Source organism: Cetorhinus maximus, chromosome 20 (genome assembly GCF_964194155.1).
Source record: "Cetorhinus maximus chromosome 20, sCetMax3.hap1.1, whole genome shotgun sequence".
NCBI lineage: Eukaryota > Metazoa > Chordata > Chondrichthyes > Lamniformes > Cetorhinidae > Cetorhinus > Cetorhinus maximus.
In genome coordinates this window covers 50,304,896-50,331,883 of record NC_135898.1, presented here as the reverse complement: position 1 = coordinate 50,331,883, position 26,988 = coordinate 50,304,896, and the positions used below count along the sequence as shown (strand labels likewise).

The window sequence follows — 26,988 nt, the reverse complement described above, 5'->3', positions numbered from 1 at the left end:
GGGACATTTCTAGTCTGTATAGCTCAATATCACATTGCATAGTGCATCTATCCATGGAGGGAGTGGCAAAGCACAGTATTATTACTACTTTGGACAATTTAAAACATATGTATTAACAACTTATCGTCATCCATCAATATCTGCCAAAGACAACTGTAGGACTCTCCTACCACACCAACGGTCATCACTAACTCAGGAAAAAGCAGCAATCGAACTTGCATTTTTACATTTCTAATAGCCTAATGAAACCTATAGAAAACAGCTGACCGAATGAATAAAGGAAAGACAACATGCACAATAAAGAGGTTTCCCTGATAACAGTTCGGTACTTCACCAGCACCTGTCACTTCAACCTCTGGCCTAATAAGTGCTTTGTTTTCTCTGACACCTGCTGATTCAGAGATGAAAAAGTAGGAAGCTTCAACCTACTAATTACCAGCCACAAGTGGTGATTTACAATGACACAAGGCTCCCAAGTCTCTTCACAGAAACAAACTCAAGTAGGTGTTCATTATCATTTAGAAAAAAGGATTCACGGCAAAATGTTGTGAACATATCCTGGTTAACAATCATTTGCAGATAGGTGCAAATAACTGGGTTTATTGTCCAAAGCCTAATGTGTTTCCTATTCTCAAGTGTTGGGAGGGGAGAAGAGTTACTGAAAAAAGCTGACATGGTAAAATAAAATTCATCCAGCTTATGGCTGACATATTAGTGCTCAAATAAATTCTTAACCTATCAGTAGAAAATCACACCTGAATGAGTGTATTAACATTTTCTACATCACAAACAATTTTTTTGTTTAAATATGCTTATGCTACAAGAGGAAGGACTAAGATGGAAAGATGCGGTGGTGAGAGACTCAGCCACAGCGGGATTGGAAGAGGAATGTAACTGACAGGAGGAGATAGAGAGGGTGGTCAAACAGCATTGTGGCAATCCCAATCAAAATGTGAGAAACCGAAATAAAAAAAGATGAATCCACCTCTTTCTCACCTTCAGAAATATTAAACATTTGTCTGAACATGTGTATGATCCTATGAACATCCTGTATATTAGTACCCATCTCTCATGCTATTGTTAATATTTCAGGAAGTACTCTTACACTCCTGTAAAATGGTCACTGCTTTATTTTAATATTTTAAAAAATATTCACCATGGATTAGTTATCGCAAATTTCTGAAATGTTTGTGTAAAACATGGTTGAGCATGTGATTGGTTTTGGCTCAAATCTGCTAAGTAGCCTGCATTTAACTCTAACTTTCCATTTAAATTGCTGTAATCAGGCTGTAAATATGCTAGACAGTTGCACTGGAACAAATTACTTGCCCTAGGTATGGTGCTCTGGTGCACTGGAGAAAAATCATACTGTACATAGTGTTTGTCTGACATTCCCCATGATTTTCACGTCTCAAAATTGCTAGCAGGGAACAATGTTTGTGAAACCTAGGTACTCTCCACAGAGAGGGAGGGAAAGTCACAAATTACAGGGAGAGTGATGTTACGTTCCTTTCATGCATTCCCGAGAGATCAGCTTAAGAGATAGACCAGCTAAGGCCTGGAAACGTTACATAATCACAGAAAGTGCTAAGAGAATAAAAGAAAACAAATCGCAAAATGGTGGAAGAGAAAGTGAAAAAAGAGAGTTGTAAATTAGAATATTCATGTATAATTTAAAGAAAAACATAAGAAAAATCAGGTAAAATCTAAATTCTGATTATCAGTTAATCACATTGTTTTGTATTCTAGTAAAAGTAAAAAGAAAATTTCCATTTATATAATGTTTTCACAACCACTGGATGTCTCAAAGCACTTTACAGCCAATGAAATACTTCTGAAGTACAGTCAAAGCTGTAATATAGGAACCACTGCAGCCAATTTTACACACAACAAACTATTACAAACAGCAATGTGATAATGACCAAATAATCAGTTTTTGTGATGTTGATTGAAGGATAAATATTGGTCATGACACCAGGGATAATTCTCCTGTTCTTCGAAATAATACCAAGAAATCTTTTATGTCCACCTGAGAGGGCAGATAGGGCCTCAGTTTAATGTCTCATCCAAAAGATGGGACCTCCAACAGTGCAGTACTCCCCCATACTGCACTGGAATGTTGGAAATAGAAAAGACATGTTACTGCAATGAGCTCTATTCTCAAATGGGTGCACTGGAATTAGTCCAGCTACAAACTTAAGTTTAACCTTGAGTGAAGTTATCCATGGACAGCTGGGACATAGTTTTTGGATTGAAGCCAGGAAGTATAATAAAATTGAAATTTCAAATGCCAACTTAAAACTTCTTTTTCAATATAAAGAGGGTCCACTATACCAATGTGGAACCTATTAGGATACAAAAACAGTACTACAACAAGGTGTTTGTTTCCTCAATTTTGCCCACAAGTGTAAAGCTAATGAAAGACATAAAATTATAAAGTTGAAAGTCAACACACTCAACAATTCATCGTCTAAATGCCATGCCGAGTAGCGTAGGCAACCATGGTCTTCCAAACTTTCCAATCCTAGCAACAGTGGATGATCTCGTTGTTGGAGTTCTAGTTAAGCCAGTCTTTAATGTTGTCCACTTGCTTCCTTCACTATGTCGGTCTCTTGCTCTTTTTCTGCTAATCCTTCTGGTGGTGATTACTCCAACCTGCCTGCTTGGATAACAAGTCTGAAAAACTTCATATGTCTTCTTTTGATATTACTCAATAATTGTATGTTCAATTACAATGCGCAAAGAAAACTGCCAGAGGTCATGATCTATAAAGACTAATGAGCAAATGCTGAGGTGTCATAGCTAGAGTGAATAGGGTATTGGGTTGCATTTAAAGAGCTATATGTCCATGGACAAGAGCTTGACCAGGCCTCATTTGGAATTATGTTCAATTTTGGTCTCCTCACATATTGAAGTTTTGGAAAGGTTGCAGAGGAGAGCTGCTAGACTACCCACAGTTTAAAACATCTTTATGATGAAGAAAAGCTAAAAGAGCTTGCACTCTACACTTTGGATGGGCGTAGACTTAGGGGTGATCTGATTGAGGTTTATAAAATGATGATGAAAATAGTTTGTGTTTGAGTTGACAGTTAATAGGTTAGGGAGGGCCAGTGGCCATGATTTTAAGTTATAAAAGGCCAGATCTAGGTTAGATATCAGGTGGTCATTCTTTTCCCAGAGACCAGTGACCTCTGGAACAGGCTACAGGTTCATGCAGTGAATGACGATTCGAATTAATTCCTTCAAGCGCTTATTTCTGGCTGGAGGGGAGATCACCTTGTACAAAAGGTAGAATTATCAGGGCCCGAGTGAACTCCCTGGCCAAGTTTCTATCACCTCAGGGGATTGGAGAAGAATTTCCCAGATTCTTGTCCCACAAAGCAAATTGGATAATTATCCGAAGAGAAAAAAAAATGTGCAGGGTTACAGGGAAAAGGAAGGAGAGTGTGACTTGATGAGCTGCTCTTGCAGAGACCCAGCATGGACATGATGTGCTGAATGGCCTTTTCTGTGCTGTAACCATGCTATGATTCCATGATAAATTGGCCTGGGTTTTGCTTTTTGCCCACCTCAGGAGGTCACACGGTTGTTGGGTGGTGTGAAGAGTGTATACAGGGGTCAGGCTGGATGGACATTGTTCATGGCTTTGAATAATCAAAGATTTCAAAGGAGAAGAATCACATATATTTTTTCCTACAACTGTAATCAAGCTTAGATGCCAGAAAGGAGGGGTAGCATTGCAGAACTGCAGTGCAACCATACATTAAGTCCCACTCAATGGCCAGGATTTTACGAGCCCTCCTGCCCAGTGGGACATTACAGTTTCGATGAACTGAATGGAGGTTTAAATGGCTCGCCGCATGCGCCTGGGGAAGACAAGCCGTGGCACGGCCGTAAAATCCTGGCCAATATAAATGATGTAATAATGTATATCTACAACTGAATACATTTGTTGTATACTGAACAAGGAATACTTATAACTAAAAGGATTCTAGGCAGTGAGTAATCCTCAAATCACTGACATTTCCTAAACTGAATTTCTTAATTTCTTTGCAAAAATATATTGGTTCTATGTAAAAACTCATTAAAAGAAACGCTCCAAACACACACAAGAAACTTACTTGCTTTAGATCATTTGACATATCTACAGAATTAATTACAATTAAGTAATTAATTATCTACAAAGGCAAATTGGTTTTTTAGTGAAAAAAGCCCAGTAATATTATCAGGAAGCAGATAAAAAGCTGGTCAGGAAGAGCCTCTCCCCCACATGGTACAGTTTGAAAATAGATGTTGATAAAAGTCAATGAAGGCTATCAGAATGTCTGATTGTTTCATGTTTCCAACAAAATATAAGAACATTAAATGTTACATGTTACACTATTACTATAAACCAAGCTGCTCTAAAAACATCGAATTTGGATGTTCTACTGAGTGAATTATAATGAAGGTCATACTACAGTTCCATTATAATAAAAGGAACCAAATACAATACATGTATCAAAACTCATGACAATATGAGAACATCAGCACACAAGATGCTTCTTCACTCTTCTTTACTAAATGTGGGTTTTACAGACAGCTGAAACATCAGACACAGCAAAAGTGTAAAATTCCATAATAAACCATGGAATAAAATTGGTAAAATGTCTGGTCTTTCACGACCAATGATTCTGAGGAAGAAGAATCTTCATGTTACTTCTTTCAACTGAAATCAAAAAGATCCCAGGAGAGGAGCAGCATTAGAGAACTGCAGTACAGTTCCCACCCATTCTAAATAGCAATATTTTTATCTTTAATGTTTCAATTTATTTGAACCATGCCATTAAAGAAAACAGGGATAATGAGAATATTGGGTCAAAATTGTACTTCTAAAAAAAATGGCAGTATGGAAAACAAAGGAAGTGCTTATTTAACGGTGAAGGATTTATGTTGAAGTATCATTTTTCATCGGTTAACAAGCAGGCAGTGGACTAAATGATAAAGTTCACATAACTCTTTTATTCCACATAATAACCATGACTGTGCAGAATACTAAAATACAAAGTGCTTTCCAGTTTCAATTTATCATGTATTGTGCCTGCATTTGCACAGGTTTATTTCATTTCCTTTCCTGTTAAGGTAATTTGTACTTCATACGGCAAAATAAATTATATAGAGGATCAAAACATTGGTACCTTAGCCACTTTGGGACAGTTAATAAAACCTAATCTTTAAAGAGTAGGCAAAAACCTGTGAACACTGACAAAAGGCAGCTTCAAAAAACTCTCACTTAAGCAAATTAAATTTGCTCCTCTTATTCGCCCACTGTACAACAGTATTGTTGCTCGCCAATGAACTGTGAAAAAAAATTTAGTCTGGAAGACAGAAAATGGAACAACTCTCTCTCACACATCCTGTTATTGCTTTAATGACCTTGTGCAGCAAACTAAATCCAGCAGCTACAACACTTCCTCATACACACAAATAAATTGGATGGACTTACTGCTTTTGGTTTTACTTGTAATAATTTATCACATATTCTGAGAAGTGATCGGAACATGAGGAAAAAAAAGAAATTGCTTCAATAGAATGCAAGACCACCATAACAAGACTTGGATCAACAAGCAATTTCCGTTTCCATTTGTGCTGCCTTCACCCCTTTGTAACTCCCCTGTAATCTTTGAGTGGCACACACCTGTAAAAGCTAGATTTATTTCACAACAGTATGAAGCATCAAAGCTTCAATTACTGATAACTGCACCAAAGCAACAAGTTGATCCCATTTACTTAGTGCTTTTTGTGCTGATTATTTATCCAAAATCCCCATATGTGACAGATGGAACAATTACTCTCATTCTACTAAAAAACAAACAATTTGTTTTTGAAAGAAATGTTAATGCTTCTAATACAACCCTACTGAAATGTTCACCTTTAAGTTGGGGTTAATATGACACTTGAAGTTACAACGTGTGTCACAGCATTCATTTTTCCTTGCTTCTTAGATTCATGCTAAGTCAACTTGAACAACCTTTAGGTTTGTCATGTATTATATATTTAATTAATTGGATATTCCATGCTAATTGGACTTTTAAAAATACATCATACACAGCCTTACTGTAATTGATTTTTAAATGGAAAATTATAGCATCTGTTTATGGGAAGAATTTGATTTATAACTCCAGTTAGTGCTTTCCAGTTTGCCCTTTAAGATTTTCAAAAGGGATAAAGTGGTTTGGTACCAGACTTCAGGGTTGGATTCTCATTTCTCTGCTTTCTTTACACAAGTTCGGTAGCAGGCAACATGAAGCAGAAAAGGCACATGTTCTCTCTCTACTCAAATGGAATATTGTGCAACTAATATAGCTTGCTAAGAGCTGCCTGAAAAATTAAGAAAACCCAACATGAGAGTGACAGGATCCAATGAACACTACAAAGAGTCAAAAAATTTCCTATAAAGTACGTCGCTATCATCAGACGTTTGTGGCCTGAAAATTCAGTACACAAAACAGCCTTTGGCTCAGAGCATGAAAGATGGTAGCACAGTCCAGATTTTACAACAACATATTGTAGAGTTTCAAGGGTAAAGTTTGGATGTTTTGAATGTACTTGCATGCCTGCTAATGGTATTAATTTAGTCAACCAGCTGTCATTTTTTGAAGCTTTCAAAGAGGACTATCAAGTATTAATCATAATGCCCTATTATAATACTATACTATAATACTATAATAATAATTCCTTTACCCAAGGAAAGTGAAAAAGCATGAAATATTCCATACTTGAAAAAAGGGCTGGGATTTTCCGTGTCCTCCGGTGTGGGGCGTGTTCGGTGGCGTGAGCGGACAATACGGTGACACGGCCAAAAATCGGTTTCACAATGTTGTGAAACCAGTTTGCGATCGTCCACTCCGCCCACGGATGGCACGCCTTGTTCTCCGCCATCAGACATCAGAAACCTCATTGTAATACATCAGCATATCATTACAAGGCCAGCCCACCGGACTCATCCCCCACCCACCCCCTTATCGTCTGCCCAAGCTCACAACAGCATATAAAAGGTGTGCACTTGGTGGGCTGCACTTCACTCAGGACTTCAAGGTTTGTTTGCCTACCTTGCTTCGGTCAGCATTTGCAGTCATCAGTGCCAGGCTTCACAGACAGCACCATATCACGTTTAGGGGTCTCACAGTTCAGTTTCTACCTACCAGACCGGCCGTAAGGAGTTTGGGCTTTTCAACAGCTGCAGGGCAAGGTCTTGCTTGGGGAAGGCGGAGAAATGGCCTCAGGCAAGGGAAGATGCTGCAGGACGAGGGCTGTACTGGGGAAGGGGGGTATCCCAGGGAGTGTGGGAGGCACATTTTGATTTATGCAAGTGGCCTCAAGATGGTGAGGGCTCAGGAGGCAGTCTCCAGAGGTGATGAGGCCAGATGGACACGTGAGGGTGTGTGTGTGAGAATGTCCCTTGAGCTGGCAGTGAGTGAGATGCCAGTGAATCTGTGATGGGCTTGAGTGTGAGAGTATAGAGTGATGAGATGGTTGCCATGATAGTTGCATGGATGAGATAATTTATCCTCTATCTGCACTGGATGGCCAACTTCTTCTGTGCAACACTGGCACTGATTACCACTGCCATCACCTACCAAGCCGGAGTGGAAATGTTGCTGTCCTTCTTCCAGCCAGAGCGGGGGTAGGGAACATCACAGCGGGCCTCCAAGGCATCCAAAAGGTGCTCAAGGGCTGCAGTCTGTTTGCCTTTCAGGGCCTTGTCTTCTTTGCTGCAGTCCTGGGCTGGACGTTAAATGTGGTGCCTGGTGTGATGAAGTGGCGAGGTGAAGGGGTAATGGGCAATTGAGAGCCCGCCCGCCATGGAAATGGTGTGTTTCCTGGGAATGCATAAGTAATGCTGCAGGTTTGGGACAATACGGTGTGAAAACTCGCCATCGCAGCCGGTGGGTAAAACGTTTTACTCGCCCGCCACCGTACTCGATTAAACTTATTTCTGACAAGTTCATTTTCCGAATTTAAGGCTGGCATGGCTTGTGTTATATCCCCTGCTTCCTGTAAGGACTCCATCCCATTCTCTCAGTTCCTTCGCCTCCGTCGCATCTGTTCTGATGATGCCACTTTCAAAACAGTTCCTCTGACATGTCTTCCTTCTTCCTTAACCAAGGTTTTCCACCCACGGTGGTTGACAGGGCCCTCAACTGTGTCCGGCCCATCTCTCACGCATCCGCCTTCACACCTTCCTCTCCCTCCCAGAACCATGATAGGGTCCCCCTTGTCCTCACTTATCACCCCACCAGCCTCTGCATTCAAAGCATCATCCTCCGCCATTTCTGCCAACTCCACAATGATGCCACCACCAAACACATCTTCCCTTCACCCCCCCTGACGGCATTCCGCAGGGATTGTTCCCTCTGGAACACCCTGGTCCCCTCCTCCATCACCCCCTACACCTCAACCCGCTCCCACGGCACCAACCGCAGAAGGTGCAACACCTGCCCCTTTACTTCCCCTCTCCTCACCGTCCAAGGGCCCAAACACTCCTTTCAAGTGAAGCAGCATTTCACTTGCACTTCTCTCAATTTAGTCTACTGCATTCGCTGCTCCCAATGCAGTCTCCTCTACACTGGAGAGACCGTACGCAGACTGGGTGATCACTTTGCGTAACACCTTTGGTCTGTTCACAAGCATGACCCAGATCTTCCTGTCGCTTTCTTGCCATTTCAACACACCATCTTGCTCTCATGCCCACATGTCTGTCCTTGGCCTGCTGCAATGTTCCAGTGAAGCTCAACACAAACTGGAGGAATAGCACCTCGTCTTCTGATTAGGCACTTTACAGCCTTCCGGACTTAACATTGAGTTCAACAACTTCAGACCATGAGCTCTCTCCTCCATCCCCACCCCCTTTCCGCCCTCTTTTTTCCAATAATTTATATAGATTTTTCTTTTCCCACCTATTTCCATTATTTTTAAATGTATTTCCATCCATTGTTTTATCTTTACCGTTTAGCCTATTTCAATCCTCCTCCCCCCCACCCCACCCCCCCCCGCCACCCCACCCAACCCCCCACTAGGGCTATCTGTACCTTGCTCGTCCTGCTTTCTACCCTTAATGTCACCTATTAGCACATTTCTTAGCTAATATCACCACCGTCAACACCTCTTTGTCCCTTTGTCTGTGACATCTTTTGGTTATCTCCACCTATCACTGGCCCTCTATCCAGCTCTACTTGTCCCACCCCCCCACCCCCTTAAACCAGCTTATATTTCACCTCTCTTCTATTTTTCCTTAGTTCTGTTGAAGAGTCATACAGACTCAAAACGTTAACTGTATTCCTCTCCGCAGATGCTGTCAGGCCTGCTGAGTTTTTCCAGGTGTTTTTATTTTTGTTTTTGTTGTGTTATATCCACTGTGTTGTGTGGTAAACCTGAAATAACAACAACCTTCCATTTTTTTCTGCACATTTGCTAGCTTCGTATTCTGACACAATTCAACGTCAAGCGGAAGGATGTGACAAAACTTCAAGTTATTCCATCAATTGTTTGTGAAAATAAATGTTGGCTAACTCTGAAAACTAGGAAGTGAATTATCCAGAAAATAGCTTTGATTCTTATATTACTTCTTACACTAAAACCAGTTCATTTATAAATGAAAAAATATGGTAATGAATACTTAAATTCAGAAAATTGCTGCTGTCACATTAGAAAATAAACCCTATATTCTCAAAGTTGAAAATTAAAATTTGGGTTTTTAAGGTTACAAATTCCACACAAGATAAAATGTTAGTGATGCAAGATTTTTTTATTCCCAATGTCATAAGTGGAATAAAATGGTCAAACTTGGATAATAACAACCAGCTAACCAAGTGATTAGGGACATATTGAAGGATCAATAGCTATGGATCACAAGCAGAGATTATTGAGAACTTGCCACTAGCATTAGTTTCTGCTGCTGTCTTTCTGTGTCGTAAGACTCTTTCCAGCTCATTTTCTTCAGTAACCTGAGTAATTGTTGTCAGTGTTCCAACTTTGCTAGACTTCTTCAAGAGAAAGAAAACAAATCCATTACAAAAAGCACAATTTAAATTCAGCGCACACAACATGGACATCTTCAGTCCCTGATAGTTTTGGTTAGCTACCGTCATTAACTGGTAGCAAAAATCCTCAAGTTCAGATTGCAAACCAGTAAGGGGTCACATTAAAGCGTCCGCTGCAATACGGAATTGTCGCAATTTGTGAATAAAGCATTCAGACACGTTTCATTTTCTGGAATCTTTCCTCTCTTATAGGGGAACTCTCGCATATTTAAAGAAGAATATTTATAGTTTAATTACAAGGGAAAGCCTTTGCCTGATGTTCTAACCAAAAATAACTTTCTTGCAAGTTGCACTTTCAGCTCATGAGGGGCAATTAGGGATAACTTGTTGATCCCTCTTACAATGCATTCAGGATAAGGTAACAATGTCCGGCTTGCAGTTTTCATAGCTCTCCACAGAATACTACATCATACAAAAAAAATCTTTCTAGTTGAAACTTTGCAAAGAATTACAGAGCACAAGTTAGTCCCTGTAATGTCATGGAATGAAAGAACAATAATGGCATTTTTCACATCAGTGTTACAACCTGAATTACTGCTGGAGAGCACAGCTTATAGGGCAAGATTTTGCAAAATCACGATTAAAATTTACAACTGACCAAGAAAAGCAGGATTTGTTTTAAAAATGAACATAGTGGGCTTCATGGGCTAACTTGCAAAATTTAATACCGAAATCGAACACAGTTGGATTATTTTATGTTGACTCATGTTATGTCTACCACCACAATAGACATAAATTTTGCAAACAACATGGGGGAGGCAGTGGCATAGTGGTATTGTCACCAGACCAGTATTCCAGAGACTCAGGGTAATGTACAGCAGATGGTGAAATTTGAATTCAATAAAATTCTGGAATTAAAAAGTCTAATGATGACATTGCCAATTGTTGTAAAAACCCAACTGGTTCACTAATGCCCTTTAGGGAAGGAAATCTGCTGTCCTTACCTGGTCTGGCCTACATGTGACTCCAGACCCACAGCAATGTGGTTGACTCTTAAAAAATGCCCTCTGAATAAGGGCAATTAGGGATGGGCAATAAATGCTGGCCTAGCCAGCGATGCCCACATCCCATGAACAAATAATGAAACAAATTGCACAATTATCTCTAACCTCAAGATTCCAACAGCTTTGCAAACGTGTTTCTTGGAATACAATTTTTGAATTGGGCAATCGAGTCACTGTTCAACAGCTTAACCGGACTACCAAAACAGATTAAAAATAACCTTTGAGTAGATAAAGGCCGGGATTTTCCGGCCCTGTCGCGGGGGAGGCAGCTCCCCAGCCAGGAGTCCATTGACTTGCAGCAGGACCAGAAGATTCCGGCGGCGGGCAGGTGCAGAAAATCCCGCCCACCCAAGTCTCAGAGCACAAAATATGTAGCACTTTATCAGAGTTCGAGAGAATGCATGTTCAAAGGTAGAAAGAGCCTGGAGGTTGGATATCTTACTGTGGCATTGGCGAAGGGCAAAGCAGACATACAGAAGGTCATGTAATCTTACAAGGCTGAGCACCCCTACAAGAGTTTTAAACAGATACATTGCTGAGTATCAGCCACGCCTAAATAGTCAAGTGTGCACAGGTAGGTGTTGAACTTGAGATTAGAGACAATTGTGCTTATTTAAGCAATGTCTACCCAGTGCAATGGCAGCACGTTATGGGTCAGAATGTGGCTTCCTGGTAGTTAGACTCTTCGCTTTTTGTGAACATTAACACATCACAACTCATAGCATTGTAACCACTGCTAAGAATAAGCACTGTGAGAAACTGATAAATTGCATTTGAAATTTGTGAAAATTCACTAAAGGGCATAAATGTTTGTGATCTGCATGGAAACAAATCATGAGATTCACGGGTTATGAATGAGGATCTTTGCTCAAGAAGTTTAGAGTTAGAATGCAGTTGATATTTATTTGCATATCGATGCTGTTAACACTGATTGAAACAGATATGGAAAAATTAAAAGAAGCTTACACTTTTATAACATTACTACATCTTACGAAATGCCTCAAAGTACTTCATGTATAATGAATTACTTCAATGTCAGGAATGGTTATGTAGTTGAAAATAGCAGCCATTTTGTGCACAGAAAGATCCCTCAAACAGCAACAGATGAATGACCAATCTATTTTTTGGTGTGATGTTGAAGGAAGCTGTTGGCCAGGATGTTGGAAGAACTCCCTGCACTCTTCAAGAAGTGCTATGAGATTGTTAACGCCCACTTGAACCACCAGAACAAGCAGCTGCAGCTTTGGCTTAACATCATGTCCAAACAATATGATTACAAACTCAGACTGAATACGATAACCGACTCCAAAATTCAAATTCCCATTTTGGTCTGAATTTCATTTTCATTTCTTTCCCCCTTCCTTTTCCAATCCTGAAGTGGCCAGCTCCTGCTAGGATATGGTTCCAATGATAACAGGAGTACTCCAAAGCCTCGCCATTTGGTCATTCTTTATGTGCGAGTCTAAAAATAATTGTTGGTGAACTATTCAGTCATAAGGGATTTCACAGTGAGTCCCAACCCTGTCCTCATCCAATATCTGTGTTCATTCATATTTTAACACAGATTGTTGGATGACAAATCAGGACTGAGAACTTGGAAGTAATTTTCCCTCCATTGTTGCTAAGGTCAACTGCAATGTGTTAACTGCCACCCTTCCTAAGATGAACCAATCAGCAATGAACTGAAATTAGAACTGGAACCTTACCCTTTGCATAGCACAGTTACACACTATCACTGGAAGAGTTACATCTGAGTTTTCTAATCCAGCAGCTTCCCAGACAGATAAAACCCCTCGCCACACATACAAACAGGCAACAATTTTTCCTAATTGGTTTTTTTTTTCCAAGCTGCGGTACTTGTGTTCGAAAACAGGAAGCCTATTTCACTCTGCCATTATTTATTGTACAAAGCAGTGAATCAATTTGGACTATGGACAACACATCAGAGTCCAAGCCTAACACATAGCATCTGTTGTCTGTGCACCATACATTTAACAGTAGTAACCCTTTTTATTTTGTTCGTTCACAACCATCAGGTCACCTCTCTTGCACTGGACTGGTTAGGCAGATTGTGCTACTTTATAAGTAATCCAAGCAAAGTCTGTAGTTATCAAACTCGAGTCACAGTGCTTAACTTCCTGATTTCTTATACTGCTGGTCCATGTGAGGAGAGATTACTAAGAGGCTGGAAGAACCGCACCTACAGAAAAAGGGCCAATTTGACCCAGGTCACTTTTAGGTAGTTCTGACAATAGTATTTGCAAGGGTTTGTGAATAAGCTGTATGGCTAGCCACACAGTTAGAAAGGAAGTAGATAAAGAGAAGAATTTTAAAAATACTTGGGAGTTAAATTTCAGACTTACCAACATCCCTCGGAGCTCCTGTAATGCATTTTCTTCTGGAGGTTTACTCCTAATCAGCAGAGTCTAGAAACAAGCAAGCAGACTGTAACCAAGAAGAGCAGACCACTCAGATGCAAAACTGATTAGTTGCATTAATGGTTGTAGCCAACAGTCTTTAAAGGATAATAATGTGCACTGTTCTATTAGGAAAATGGGGAGAATGAAAGAGAACAAACCGATGAACTTTGGTGAAAAACCTTTTCAGAAACTAAAACAGTGGGAGTAACACTTCAGGGTTAATTATATGTTTGTGATTTGCTTTTTACACTGACCTTTAAACCATGCAAGATCTTGACTAATCTGGTAGTTACTGAATTAAACAAAATTATGTCTATTGGTAGAAAGCTTAGTTAGTACAAATCATTGTACATATTTGGAAAAAAACAGAAAACAAAACAAAAGAGGAATGCGAATGTCACTTTGTTTCAGAATTTCAAATGTTTCCATGAATTTATATAGTTAAGAATTTTAACAATAGCTTAGAAGTGTTTCTAGTATCATTCAGTTTCAATTATGTTTATTAGGAATCTGATAACTTTTTGATATTATAAAAATAGATTATGTACAACCCTATAATAGATTGATGCAGCCAGGACTAAGGTGATTAAATCCAGTGACAGCTTCGTGCATCTTAATGATCCTGAAGGATTGTGCCATTGGAAGAGGAATTTCAGCACCTCCTGCTCCCTGGGAAGTTGATTACATAATGCGCAAGTCAGAATGTTTATGAATAGAAGGGAATGAAGAAAGATAATGTATGAGCGCTCCTGCAGTTGTTGACTTGAATCATTGCTATCAGTTATCATTATATGAACTTTGTTCTATATAAATAACTGTTGGGGATTTGTCAGTATGTTGAACGCCCTGCCACGTGGAGTTTCTGTGCCTTCATGTTTGGTAGTAATTGAAAGAAAGCAGCTCAGATAATTCCAATGGTGAACATGCTCTAAAGCGCCAGTGTGAGATTTCTATTTCCCCCATTCACCACAGAGACTGATGATTAATTCTACACCTGTAATTCTACAAAATTATGTCTGCTGCATACTTGTTTGAGGTTGTCTAGCCTCATATAAGTGTTATTTTATCACTTTGTGCATAGGTTTTGGACTTTCAAAAGGAAGAGAAAAGCATCACAAGTTTCAAATTAAAATACATTATAATAACTATTGAGTTACCCTGTTAGTATGATCAACTTTCCTAAGGTGAACACCCTTCTTAATTCTATCCATCATTTCATCAACCGCTTGTTTCTTCAGGTCTTCTAAAGGCTGTCCTGTAGGAAAAGTTATCTCATACATTTGAAAAATAATATTCAGAAAATAATTTATTCACATATAAAATAAATAAAAACAGAAAATTCTGGAAATACCCAGCATGCCTGACAGGATTTCTGGAGAGAGAAAGAGAGTTCAGGTCACGGACCTGAAACCTTATATCAGCTGAAATTTCTAATGAAGGGTCACAGACCTGAAACAGAGGCCTGAATTTTCGTAAAGATGGAGAGCATCTCCAGTTTAGCCAAAATAGTGCCAGAGGCATGATTCCAGAAGTCCTCCCCCACCTCCCAATCCCAAACCTGGCACCCACCCATTTTTGTCAGGGGGGCAAATGGGGTTGGGTTGTAGTTTGCACATCTGTGGCTCACAGAGGCAGCTGTATATGTAAAAGTGCAGCTGCCTTCAAACAGATCCAATTTTTGTAACTGTGATGTCTAAAACATGACTTGTGGGCTTTAGGTCTTTCAGGAGAAGGTCTAAAGCTGTTGGGAGTTTTTTGGAGAGACAGGGTGCCATTTAGGACAGGCCCAGAGACACCTTTAGGAGAGGTTAGGTGCCCTGTGGGATTGTTAAAAGCAGATGTCAATGCATGTAAAAAGTTGATAAACCCATTGGAACTGTCAAGCTGATTGGAGCTGTCAAGCTGTCAAGGGAACTGTCGAGGCATTTAAATTTCCAGACCTTTAAATTAAAAAATAAAACATGCTACAGTTTAAAAATATATTTCACTCGACTGTTGAAATAAGTCTGAGGGTTACTATTATAGGATTTATGCTGCATGAATGATTTCACAACCTAACATTATCATACTAAGTTGGCATATGGGCTATGAATGTCGGTGGGGGTGCAGAGAGTCGCATAAGGTGGCATGGAGGGAATGAGGGGGCCATGGGGGGTGGGTTGGGGCATGAGCTGGGTTGGCATGGATGGGGTATGGGGAGTATGTTGGGGGTGGGGGCGTGTGAGGGGAGAGTGCTGGGGGGCTGTTTTTTGGGGTTTTCTTTACAGCTGGGACCAAGGCGAGCCTTTCGCACAGCCCACCTCAGTGCCCAGCAGCCCCTGTGGCTGCCCCCACACTGTCTCCAGGGGTGGCGGGCCGGACTCCTGTTAACATCTGCCCCTCCCACCCCTGGAATGAAAAACAGACCACCCGGGGCTCTTCCGCCTGAGTTGGGTCTGTGGAGCCAGGAATTTTCTTGACTCTGTGCTTGCAACTCAGGAGGAAAAATTCAGGCCATAAACTCTACTTCTCTCTCTACACATGCTGCCAGACCTGCTGAGTAGCTCCAGCATTTTCTGTTTTTGTTTCCGATTTCCAGCACCCACGGTATTTTGTTTTTACTCACACATACAACTGGTATGTATCTTTATCTTAAACTGCACGCACACTTATAAACATTATGGGCAGGATTTTCCCAGAATCGCACTAAGCGTGGTAGCGAGTGGTTAAAATGGAGTCCTACTCGCCGACAAAAATGGTGGGTTTTCACGCCGTATCGTCCCGAACCCACCTCATTATTTATACACTTCCACAAAACACACCGTTTCCATGGTGAGCAGGCTTCTCATTTGCCCGCTCGCCATCACCCCACTGTTGCATCACGCCGGCCACCATATTTAAAAGGCAGCTGCCGGCAAAGCGCTCATCACCACCAGCTCACCACCGCTGCCTGGGAGACATGGCCAGTAAAGACATAAAACACTGCAGCGCCCTGTTTCAACGATAGGCCCCTTGAGTGATTGCTGGGTTCCGTGAGGCCCACCAGGATGTGCTCTACCCTCGCTCTGGCCGCAGGATGGGTAGCAATGTCACCAACCCAGCTTGGGAGGCAGTGGCAGTGGTGGTCAGCACGAATGCCCTGCAGATGAGGACAGCCACCCTGTGCCGCAAAAGGATAAATGATCCCCTCCGTTCTGCCAGGGTAAGTCACTCTTTTCATCACTCCCAACTCTCACACTTACAAGCCCATCACACATCCACAGGGCCCTCACTCACTGCCAGTGCAAGGGACAACACCATTTAATCTTTCACACACACCGTCATTGCCCTCATCTCATCCATGGGACCACTCACCATCCACACAGGCCAGGCAGACTTATCATCTGGCCCGGCAGGCGTCCTGATACACTCTCCCCATCTCTACCCATGCAGGACAAACTGGCTCACAACAGGAGGGAAAAGCCGCAGGCGGGTGTAGGGATGCCGGAGATCAAAATTCCGACAGAATTCAAAAACAGAGCCATCCAGCTGGCCGGCGATGACCGGGACCGGTCCTGTGCTGATGGTGAGGTTGGCGCTGCTCTACCAAGCGAGGATCCAGCAGTGCAACATCCATCAGACAACCATTCCGTGAGTGATGTGTCCTCTTTCACAGGCCACTGCCAGTCACTAATTATCTCCCCTTGCTTTCGCAGGCACATCTGCCAAACAGCCGACAGACTCCATGACCAAGAGCCTCCGATCATGCCCCAAAGAAACCTCAGAGGAGGAATCTGGAGGCACCCTCATTGAAGTCCTGTCACAGCGCTCACCCACAACCTCCACCAGCACAGAGACACACACCTCGGTGGGACCTAGCTTTAGAGTAGCCTCGGGATCACAATCTGGTGAGCACATTGCACTGTCTGATCCACAGTAGGTGGAGGCAGGGACTTCCCAGGTCCCCGGCACTCAAGAGGACTGTTGGAGGCCAGAATGTTGCTGAGTCCGAGTCAGGTGATGAACCTCTGGACTCGATCATGTCACAGTTGCTGGAGCTGCAAAGGCAAGCTCGGGAACATCAGGAAGGGGTGTCCTCTGCACTCCTCAGATTGCAAGGCACGATGGAGGAGTCCATCCGTCTTCAGGCTGAGGTGATAGCACCGGCATTGCAACGCACCAAGGTCTACACTGGCAGGATGGCGGCCGCCATGGAGATCTTGGTCCTGGACATCACTCCTGCACTGCTGCGCAGGCTTAACCCCATCACTGATGCCATAGCTGGCCTCCAACAGTCTGCATGCAAGAGGGGTGCTGGGCAGTTCGATCTCACTCCAGCTACCCCTTCCGCTCACGGAGTCAGCTGAGGCCCTCCGGCACCCATAGGGAGGAAGATCAGCAGATGCACACTCCGGGGTCATCCAGTGACCAGCCCATTTGACTCCCCTCATCTTGTGACCTCCGCAGCTTCAGCTTCACAGGCTGAGGAGGGTGCCACAGCCACACAGCAGGACCCCGAAAGCAGGCCGGAGCCCTCCAAGTCTCTGCCCTCCAGAGGACACCCGCCAAGGTCATCGCAGACAGGGTGTCACTATCAGCCGGCTGCCTCCACCTCCGCTGTGGATGTCAGGGGAGCACCAAGACGTAGCGGCAGGGTTAGGAAAGTTAGGTAAAAGTAGTTGCACAGCCTGGGCACAGGTGTTGATCACTTGCACATACTGTTCACTATTGTCAATAAACTCCTACGGGGGCACCTCAGTGGATATGGTCATCTTCCTCCACAAATCTGGCAGCTATGAGGGCCTCCCAGTGCGCCTGCCTCGCCCAGCCAGTGCGAAAGCCTCATCCTCCTCGTCATCACCGCCGAGGACCCCCTCACCCTCATCCCTGTCAGCGTCCTCCTCATTGGAGAACACGTGCAGCTCCTCCATCTCCTCCTCAGCCAGCTCCTCACTCCGTTGCAGTGCCAGGTTGTATAGGGTGCAGCAGATGACAACGATGTGTGACACCCTCTACGGACTGTATTGCTAGGCTCCACCAGACCGGTCCAGGCACTGGAACCTCATCTCCAGCATCCCGATGGTCTGCTGCACCAAGTTGAGAGCTGCTGCCTGAGCCTCATTATAGCGTTGTTCTGCTGCAGTCTGAGGCCGCTTCACGGGTGTCATTAGCCACGCCTTCCGCGGGTAGCCCTTGTCCCCAAGGAGCCAACCCTGCAGCCTCTGTGGACCCTGGAAGACTGCAGGGATCTGCAAGCGACTCAGGATGTAAGCGTCGTGCACACTCCCTGGAAACTGTGCACATACCTGCAGGATGCGTTTCTGGTGGTCACATACCAGCTGCACATTCAGTGAGTGGAAGCCCTTGCAGCTGATGAAGTTCACTGAGTGTAGCAATGGAGACCTGAGCACCACATGAGTGCAGTCAATCACACCCTGCACCTGTGGGAATCCTGAGATCAGGGCAAATCCAATGGCCTTTGCATCCTGGCTGTCCTGGTCCCGGGTGAAGTGCACAAAATTGTGTGCCATGGAGAAGATGGTATCCGTGACCTCATGGATGCATTTGTGGGTGGCGGATTGTGAAATCTGAGAGGTCACCTGTGCAGCCCTGAAAGGAGCCACTGGCAGCAGATGCCCTCCATGTCCCCTTGGCGCCAAGTCCTGCAGCAAGTGACAGATGTGAACCACCAGGTCCCTAGACATGCGCAGTCGTTAGCGACACTGGTTATCATTCATCTGCAGGAATGGCAGGCGGCGTCTATAGACCCTGCGTGTCACTAGGCGCCGACCAGCCACGGCTCGCTGTCGCTCCTGGGCAGCGTGTGCAGGAGCCCCTGCTGCCCCTTCTTCATGAGGTTGCTACTCCTGCCTTTGTGCAGCCAGGGGCCTCAGTCACTCTCTCCTCCATCTTCTACGGTCTCTGTAGACCATCAGGCATACAGTTAGGTCACCAGGATCCATGATCCTGTCGTGGTCCTCTTGCAGCATGAAGGAGAGAGACGTGGTTATCATGGCTGCACATAGCACCTTTCCTGACCCTGTGTGACCGCCCCTTAATGCTTCATGGAGAGTGCTGGTCACCCCTCGGATGGCTAGAGATGAGTGCGCTGCATGGCTGCCCCGTCAACCTGCGACATGGGAGACACTGGTCCCAACCGGGATGCTGAGATTGCAAGGGGCTGTGAGCAGTGACTGCTACATGGCCAGTGTTGGCGAGGAGATTGTACAATGTGTGCAGTCCAACTGCTCCACGGTCCAATAAAGTGGTGGAGGACTCGAAGTCTGTGCTGGGATGGGGGGGCCGGCGAGGGGCTAAGGTCTACAGTGCTTGGTGGCCCTTTGGTGCCTCCGTGATGCTTGCGTGGGCCGGCAGGATAGAGGCCTGACCCCATCATATCACTGTGGCTGTGCCTGAACTCTCTCAGTTGCAGAGTTCATGGTCAGTTTATACAGGTGCCCATAATGTGGCCACTTCCCTCACTTACCCTGCCCCACCCCCCACGCCCCACCTCGATTTCCTGTGCTCGGGATGCAGCGCCAGAGAAGCACTTGAAACCCCCACCGACAATGGTTGCCTCCGAGGCTGGCCAGCACTTGCCCCCGGACACCCCCCACCCCTCAGCACGCACCTCCGAGGCTGGCCAGCACTTGCCCCTGCACACCCACCCCCCTCAGCAGTCGCCTCCGAGGCTGGCCAGCACTTGCCCCTGCACACCCACCCCCCTCAGCAGGTGCCTCCGAGGCTGGCCAGCACTTGCCCCCGGACACCCCCCACCCCTCAGCAGGCACCTCCGAGGCTGGCCAGCACTTGCCCCCGGACACCCCCCACCCCTCAGCAGGCACCTCCGAGGCTGGCCAGCACTTGCCCCCGGACACCCACCCCCCTCAGCAGGCACCTCCGAGGCTGGCCAGCACTTGCCCCCGGACACCCACCCCCCTCAGCAGGCACCTCCGAGGCTGGCCAGCACTTGCCCCCGGACACCCACCCCCTCAGCAGGCACCTCCGAGGCTGGCCAGCACTTGCCCCCGGACACCCCCCACCCCTCAGCAGGCACCTCTGAGGCTGGCCAGCACTTGCCCCCGGACACCCACCCCCCTCAGCAGTCGCCTCCGAGGCTGGCCAGCACTTGCCCCCGGACACCCACCCCTCTCAGCAGGTGCCTCCGAGGCTGGCCAGCACTTGCCCCCGGACATCTGCCGCCCCTCAGCAGCCGCCTCTGGGGTCAGGCATCAGTTGCCCCTGCCCCCCCGGCACCCCTGAGGCCTGTAAACAACGTGTGAGCTGTGGAGAAGCTGCTGCTCACTCATCTCAGGTCCTCCAAAGTGAAGGCCACCAAGTGCACGTCACCTGCTTGCTGTTGTGAAACACGTTGGCGTGCTTTCCCGCTGATGTGGACGGACGATACGGTGAAGTTCCAAGAACCTGGCGAGATGGACTTTTAATTATATGCTAATGTATTACAATTAGCTCCCGCCGTCTGATGGCAGGAAACACGACCCGCCGTCAGCGGGCTGAGCAGACGCCGTTGTGAAGCAGGTCGCGCCATATTTTCCACACACGTCACCTATCGCGCATGTCGCCAGCGGGCTCGGAAAATTCCACCCTATGCTTCATGTTTGTGTAGGCTTAACACTCCAGAGCATTTTTGTATAATTCACAACCTGTACACCCTAGATGCTGAATGAAGTCATTAAAATACCTGCAGTGACTTTCCTATTTAAAAGAAAAAATTGCAAAATGGATACAAAAAAGCTGATTTCTTTCAAACTGGTACAAAAGTGTGTGATAAAATATCCCTGTGATTCTTATTTACAGCTGTAATATGCCATTGGCATTGTGTACAGTCAGCAACAGAAAATGCTTTTCTAGTGTAGAAGGACATGCTGCTAGGAGAATTGGGAGCACACTTCATTACGTTACCAGAGCTTGTAACTATTTTGGGATATTTGTCACAACAAAATTGGACTAAAAAAAGGTTAAACTAACCAAACTCTATACAACACGTACAAAGATTGTCACAGTGTGAGTAGAATAAAACTTGCATTTATAGCTCCCTTCACAGCCTCAGGATATCCCAAAGCATTTTACAACCAAATACTTAAAGTACTCTTTGAATACTGTTGCAAAGTAGGAAACAGAGCAGGAAAACAGCATAAAATCAACAGGAGCAGCAGCAGCTTTTTTTATTTATTCATTTATAGAATGTTTATGTCACAGACAAGGCTTGCATCTACTGCCCATTCCCAATTACCATTGAGAAGGTTGTGATGAGCCACCTTCTTGAACCACTGCAGTTCATGTGGTGAAGGTACTCCTACAGTCCTGTCAGGTAGGGAAGTTCCAGGATTTTGACCCAGCAATGATGAAAGAATGGCAAAATATTTCCAAGCCAGGATGGTGCGTGAGCTGATGGGGTATTTGGGGTGGTGTTCCGCTGCCCTTGTCTTTCTAGGTGGTAGGGGTTGTGGGTTTGGGACATGCTGTTGAAGAGGCCTTGGAAAGTTACAGCCTTGTTGCGCCGGAATCTTTAAGGGAATCTTTAAGTTGGTGCATGGGGTGCCGATCGAACAGGCTTCTTTGTCCTGGATATGGTCAAACTTCTTCACTGTTGTTGGAGTTTCACTCATCCAGGCACGTGAAAAGTTTTCCATCACACTCCTGACTTGTGCACCCTAAGTGGTGGAAGGGCTTTGTGGAATGAGGAAGTGAGTCACTCGCCACAGAGTAGCCAGCCTCTGACCTGCTGTTGTAGCCATGGCATTTAGGAGGCTGATCTAGTTCAGTTTCTGCTCAATGGTGACTCCCAGGCCATTGACAGTGGGGAACTCAGTGCTGGTAATGCTGTTGAACGTCAAGGGTCAATGGTTAGATTCTCTCTTGTTGGAGATAGTCATGGCCTGGCACTTGTCTAGTGCGTATGTTACTTGCCACTTAGGAGCTGGACTTATGCAGCCAAGTATTCCATCACACTCCTGACTTGTCCCTCATTGATGGTTGACAGGCTTTTTAGAATGAGGAGGCAAGTTACTTGCTGCAGAATTTCCAGTCTTTGACCTGCTCTTGTAGCCACGCTATTTATATGGCTGGTCCAATAAGGTCAATGGTAAACCCAGGAGGTTGATGTCAATGCTATCGTACGTCAAGGGGAAATGGTTAGATTCTCTCTTGTTGAAGATGGTCACTGCCTGGCACTTGTGTGCTGCGAATGTTATTTGCCACTTATCAGCCCAAGCCTGGATGTTGTCAATGGGCGTGGACTGTTTCAGCACATTGACGTTTTCTTAACTTGTATGAAAGGACATCACAAGTATTGTTCTTGATAAAAACATAGAGTTAGCAGGCAGATGACATCGGTGTGCTAACCAATTCAAATAAAATGCAATTTTAAGTAATTAAAGTTTCACGTTGGAGATCTGAGTTATATTTTAACCAATATTTAACTTAGTTTTAAAAGCATATTTAATGATACATATGTGCAATACGTCAGAAACTGTTGCTTACCTGATTCCTTTGAGTGGGCTTTTTCAAACCCAGATAAATTGGATGCTTTCTGTCTTTTACAGATGATCATCATAAGATTTCTGTTGAAATATAAATATATTTTTCTTTAAGCCTCCATACAGATGCTAACATAAGTTATTCTGCAAAAGGTGCAATACCTAACTTCTCAATTTAGTTCACCGATAATAAACTGACCATCATGCTAATAATTCTGGCTAATTCTACAATTATACACTCCCTGTGGGGGGAGACATGCTCATGGCCAGTGCAAGTAAGAAAGACCAAGAAAAAAAGTAGGTAATTCTTTAACTGGCCTTACCTGTACGCATGGCTTCCTGTAAAAAGGCAGATCACCTCTACCAGGTTTTAAGAGAAACAGCTGAAAAATCCTGTTGTCTAACGTTACAAATCTTATTCAATGTTTATTAATGTCATATTTTTCAAATCATTTCAAATATTCTTCTTATGGTAAGATTCATCTTTTTTAACAAACATGTTGCTTTACAAGGAATTTTCCACAAAAATTCATACCAAACCCAAGAAATATCCTATTACAGTGTCTAGTGTCCATCATCTAAGGTATAATTTTATGAATGCTCCCTGGTAATGGGAAGTTTCACTCCTGCCTACCAGCAGCATATGTTTGTGAAATTATCTCTTCAGTGGTTAGAAAATGGTGAGGTAAGTATGTCAATGTCTTATCAATTACATTGTTAGGATGTGTTAATGTCAATTACATTGTTAAGGGAAACAGGTGATGGGTATTTGAACACATATAAATAGGGGATAGCTGGGACACTGGGTGGAGGTGAGGAGTGTTGACACTGAACAAATTCAATAAACTCTCTCAGCAAGGAAAGGCTGTGTATCTTAGTTTTGACTTCATCAACTGGCGTGAATCTGATTAACAAAGCAGACCTAAATTTTCAAAATGTAGTGCCTAGAATAAGATAACTACAGTCAATAGCCACTGAATTTCCAATACTCATTGCCATCAGCAGTACAGATTCATGATATTACTGCTTTAGAAAAATTTCTAAGGTTGGAAATTATTGTGTAATGCCTGGAGATTGTCAAGTAGTAACATCAGGACTGCAAAACTCCACACATTTCCTGAATGTTTATTGTGTTGTAGCAAATTGTGTTGAGTAAGTGGATTTCTGCATGTTGCTGCATGGAATTCGTAAATTATGTTTTTTTAGCTTGTTATTACAGGCATAACAGGCAGATTCACATTGTGGATATCAATTGGAAATTGCATCAAAGGCTTCTTCGAAAAGAAAGGTCATTTGCTGCACTGTCAACCTTCTAGATTCTGAACTCTCTCTACAGTAGGATTGTGGATGATTTGAGGCATGTACAAGGCTGTGACCTGGAACTATCTTCACTGCAGCTTTGCACCTCCCTTCCTATTGTCAAAAACTCTCACGACAATAGATATTTCATTTGGTTCTACCTTAGCACTGCATTTGTCCGAAGGCCAGCAAGAACAGTAGTGATGCTGCGAGAGATATCCAGCGGTATACAGAGTCTGGTGTTGCCACTACCCAACAGATCAATCATTCATTCCAGCCACAAGTGGCTTAGGATGACAAGGCTTTATAGAGAGGTATTGATGAAGTTATATAGCTCTCAAGTTTCTTATGATCATGTTACAACCTTACAATAGCTATAATTGATTCCCTTTGTATGAAATTAACTTTACTGTACAATGTTAATGCGTAAATAATAGTAAATGGAATGCTTGTGCATTTAATATACTGTTAAATAGTTCCCAAATCTTGTTGTAAGACACTCATTCTATTTTGAAACTCCAATCCATTGTGAAATTAGTCTATTTCATTATCTCTAAAATTGAGAATAGGAAAAAAAAGATTTATTACTTGAGAGGACTTGAAGAGGGTGATGGCACTGGAAGAGGAGGTGGAGGAGGCGGCAACGGTATTGAGTTTTCTGCTTGTTGGATCTGCTTCTGCAGTTCATCAACTGTAACAGAAGTACCAGAGTTTAAATCCTACGGTACTAGTAGCTGCAAGTCATTGAAAATAGTAATGAAATTCTGTGAAGAGATATATCATTTAGATTTGAGTCACTGAAGTGAATACTTTCTGTGTTTGTGCTCACTGGGCTCACCATCCTCTGCCATATTTTCTGCCCTACCAGAGACACTTACTTCTAACCATTCAACATTGCCTGTCACCATCCCATCTCTGCCTTTGCTGAAACCCTTGTCCATTCCTTCACCACTGAAAATTTAATTTCTCCAGTACCTTCCTAATCAATATCCCTGCTTCAACCATCAGTTCATCCAAAATGTCGCAGATCACATCTTTCCCTGCACCTAGTCCCACACGCCCATCAACTCTGCCATCTTCCAGCTTTGCTACCTTCTTGTGCTCCAGCAAGTCAATTTTAAAGTTCTTGATCTCATTCTCAAAGCACTGTTTAGTTCACTCTACATTCAAGACCTATTCCCATTCTCTACTCCTACATGCTCTGATCATTTAAAAAAGCCCTATCTTGAATCATGTTTTCTCCACATCACAATTGATGATCATCCATTCATCTACTATGCTCCAGCTCGTTCCCTGAACTATTTGTCTTTTAGCTTACCACCTGTCTTCCTGCTTTCAAAAACCTCCCCAAAATCATCCCCTTTGCTTATACCTTTAGTAATCCATAGCTTCTCCATTTTCGCCCGTTCCTCATGCCCATACCCACTGAATCCCTCTCCTCCTATTATAAAGAGCTCTAAGATGCCTGTCTGAATGTGAGGAAAGCAATATAAATGTGAGTTGTTGCACAATGTGTAAAACCGATAAATAACATATCATGGAAAACATGCCATACCACTGCATCATGGTCCTGTAATTCACAATTTCAAAAGAAATTGGAAAAAATGTTAAGTTTTTATGTTGGCACAGCAATTCCAATTTAGTACTACAATCAAAAAGCTGAAAGTGCCACAAACATTGTGGGGGAGCAATTGACAATGTTTTCAAATGATTTCGCAAATAATTTCAAGAATTCAAACTGGATCTGTGTAGTCTAGAACAAAATTATAAAAATGAAAACAGAATATTGCAAATATTCAGCAGGTTAAGCAGCACATTGGTCATTGACCTGAAACATTAAGCCTTGTTTCTTCCTCCACAGATGCTGCCTGACCTGCTGAGTACTTCAGGCACACACTGTTTTTATTTCAGGTTTCCATCATCTGCAGTATTTTGCTTTTGTATTAGCACCAAGTTAAAATGTATTATTGCAAGTCTATATTACATTACAGTGCAGAATACTTACTGGTGTGTTTCAGTTCCTTCACTTGCTGGTAATAATTTTGGCATTTGAGTTCGAGTTCTTCTTTGTCTTCTTTGAGAAATTCAAGCTGCTTCATCAGTGAGTTTATTTCCTTCTTGAGGGTAGAATCTTCTAATTGTTCCTCCATCTCCTTTAGCTGACAGCATAAGGAGAAAAGGATTACACTGGATTTGACGATGTGTGCTATGTTGCATGCGTCTTCTAAATGTCTTTAAGTTCTCTCATTATGTCTCCTACGATCTCATATTAACAGTATCTAAAATTTACTATCTCCTGTACTCGACTAAAAACTGCAATGCATCTTCACATGTTCTTCTGATGTTTAATATCGGCAAGTTAACAATTTGTAAATTAATTAGTCAATCCAAATAACCGTATAAATCAAATAAGTGTCCTTTAAAAGACAGAAAAACATACTGAATAAAATTTGTGGTGCTGGAAGATCATGCTTATTGTAAGTATAGTGCACTGGATCTGTCATTGGACTGGTAATCCAGAGGTTTGGACAGATAAACTAAACATGGATCCAAATCCCACCACAGCAGTTTGAGAATTTGAAATCCAATCAAAAAACACATTGGAACTAAAAATACTGGCAAAAATAAAAGTGACTATGAAACTGTCTGATTGTCATATAAACCCATCTAGTCCACAAATGTACTTTAGGGAAGGAAACATGCCTTATCTGGTTTAGCCTATATG

General features: G+C 43.3%; 1 protein-coding gene across 5 annotated transcripts in view; it reads right to left on the bottom strand.

The window, feature by feature from the left end:
- Positions 1-9,774: 9,774 nt before the first annotated feature.
- shtn1 (shootin 1) overlaps positions 9,775-26,988 on the bottom strand; it is a 99,015-nt gene continuing 81,801 nt past the window's right edge. For 3 of the 5 annotated variants that reach the window (XM_078564650.1, XM_078564651.1, XM_078564654.1), the window contains 6 exons: positions 26,269-26,422; positions 24,852-24,954; positions 22,969-23,048; positions 14,664-14,761; positions 13,450-13,512; positions 9,775-10,025 (listed from right to left, as the gene is read on the bottom strand). In XM_078564650.1, coding sequence (XP_078420776.1) covers positions 9,882-10,025; positions 13,450-13,512; positions 14,664-14,761; positions 22,969-23,048; positions 24,852-24,954; positions 26,269-26,422 — 642 coding nt within the window. In that variant the 3' untranslated portion in view covers positions 9,775-9,881. Of the gene's footprint in view, positions 10,026-13,449; positions 13,532-14,663; positions 14,762-21,718; positions 22,783-22,968; positions 23,049-24,851; positions 24,955-26,268; positions 26,423-26,988 lie in introns of those variants that run through there. The other 2 variants (XM_078564652.1, XM_078564653.1) reach the window with 2 other exon arrangements.